At 51.0% G+C, this 1,998-nt stretch overlaps 1 protein-coding gene across 2 annotated transcripts in view; it reads right to left on the bottom strand.

Moving 5' to 3' along the window:
* Positions 1–1,998, bottom strand: part of Aacs (acetoacetyl-CoA synthetase) — a 45,637-nt gene that overhangs the window by 26,430 nt on the left and 17,209 nt on the right. For both annotated transcript variants that reach the window (XM_031338007.1, XM_031338008.1), the window contains one exon: positions 505–602. In XM_031338007.1, the coding sequence (XP_031193867.1) occupies positions 505–602 (98 nt within the window). The remainder of the gene's footprint in view (positions 1–504; positions 603–1,998) is intronic.

Below are 1,998 nucleotides of genomic sequence, written 5' to 3'. Positions count from 1 at the left end.
CTCTCTCTCTCTCTCTCTCTCTCTCTCCTGCTAAACAACATACATTAACCGATAACCGAGAAGCAAGAACCAGTGGGCAGGACTTTGATGAAGGAAACAAGAACCAGTTTGTACACTTGAAAACAAGATCCAAGTCAGGTGAGGTGGCTTATGCTTGTAATCTTAGAACTTGAAAGTCTAAGGCAGGAGGATTGCCTCAAGCTCAAGGGCAATCTGAGCTACTGAGTATGACTTTGTCTAAAGAAAGAAAAACTTAAGCTAAATTACTCAAAACCAGATCCCTGTTCAGTATGAGTGTGTGTGAGGCATGAGCTCAACTGTTCAATCCCCGGCACCAAAGACAAGATCCGACCCCTTGTAGCCTTCCCCTTCCCTCTAGAGCCTCCTAGGGAGACACTGGCAGCTCTGCTCAGCCAGCCAGAAGCTCCAAGGGGGTGAGGAGTCCCACCCCACCAGGGACACCCTTTGAAATGGTGGCACCCCTCCAACAGGACCCCAACTCACATTCACACCAAAGTCCGGCGAGGTAGAACTCCAAATGGCACCAATACTGGCAGCAGCCAGCATGGCCTCCAACGCATGCACACTGTTGGGCAGATAACCTGTTCGAGGGAGGGGAGAGAAAGCCTTGAGTTGACGGAATCAGAGCAACAGACTTCCAGAAGTTTCCCCGGGGAACCTAAAGTATCTGAGAAGCAGAAATGTCAGCCGATCACTCAATGTACCTCAATAACTCATTTTCTACCCTTGAACCAGAACAACCCCTGTGGCCTCCGCCCACCTTCCCTGCTCTTCTCCCTCACTCCACTCACTCATTCAGTCCTTGGAGTGTTCTGAGCTTCTCCTGCCCTGGGGCCTTTGCACAAGCTGTTGTAGTTCAGCACAGCAATGCACTCAAGTCTTCCGCACTCAGTACACACATACCTTCAGCTCTTAAATCACACGGCACTTCTCAGGGGGGTCTTCTTTAAGCTAAGTATGTAAGAACCACAGTGGGGCTTCCCCTTTGCTGGAACACTGCACCCACTTGACTTTATGTGTGCTAGGTATTTAACTTGAGGTTCTCAGATGAGGGCAACAGCTTCCCTTGTCTCCATCTTTGCTGAATGCCTTTCAGTCTCATGTACTGACCTTCCTAATGCTGCAAGCCTTTAATACAGTTCCTCATGCTGTGGTGATGCCCACCCATAGAACTATTTTCATTGTTACGGCATAGCTGTAATTTTGCTACTGTTATGAATCACAATATAAATATCTGTGTTTTCTAATGGTCTTAGGGGACCCCTGTGGAAGGGCTGTTAACCACCAAAGGGGCCGGAAACCCACAGGTTGAGAACCACTGCCCTAAGAAATGCCCTAAGGTTGGCATATGGGTGAGTGGAACAAGAGAGGACTGGCAAACGCGCACACGCACACACACACACACACACACACACACACACACACACAGGGAGAGCTATGTGTAAACCTTTGGGGCAGAATGAGTGGAGGCCCCATCACCAGGCAGGTTGGCATCATGACAGGGAGGCAGAGAACATCGACGATCAGAGGGTTCACCATCAACAAAACAGACAGTGCCGGTGCTCTGAGGAAAGGGTCATGGACCCTCCTGGGCTCTGAACGACCTTCTCCAGAAGGACAATAGCAGTCTGGACTCTACCTTTCAAAGCACACGTGTCTCCTGATAGTCCACAGGAGGCACACGGAGGGCAGGGCTCAGGCACTATTCCCCTCCACCCCACAAGAGTACTATGGTGTCTGGCAAGGTGCACTGCAGAAGTGCTCACTTGCCTGTGAGCAGACCTGAAGAGCCTCTTCACTGTGGTTGCCCAAGAGAAGCCGGACTCATGGCCCAGGGGAGTGTGCCATCCAGCAGGCTCCCCGCCTCTCACTAACCAACGAGCAGCCCGCCCTCCTCCTAAGCCATCAGCTCTACCTTGGGGACCATACTGCAAGCAAAAGAAAACAGCTGTCAACTGTTTAATGCATCCCCTCAGC

Source organism: Mastomys coucha, unplaced genomic scaffold, assembly GCF_008632895.1.
Source record: "Mastomys coucha isolate ucsf_1 unplaced genomic scaffold, UCSF_Mcou_1 pScaffold22, whole genome shotgun sequence".
Classification (NCBI taxonomy): Eukaryota; Metazoa; Chordata; class Mammalia; order Rodentia; family Muridae; genus Mastomys; species Mastomys coucha.
This window is presented reverse-complemented; position numbering and strand designations above follow the sequence as displayed.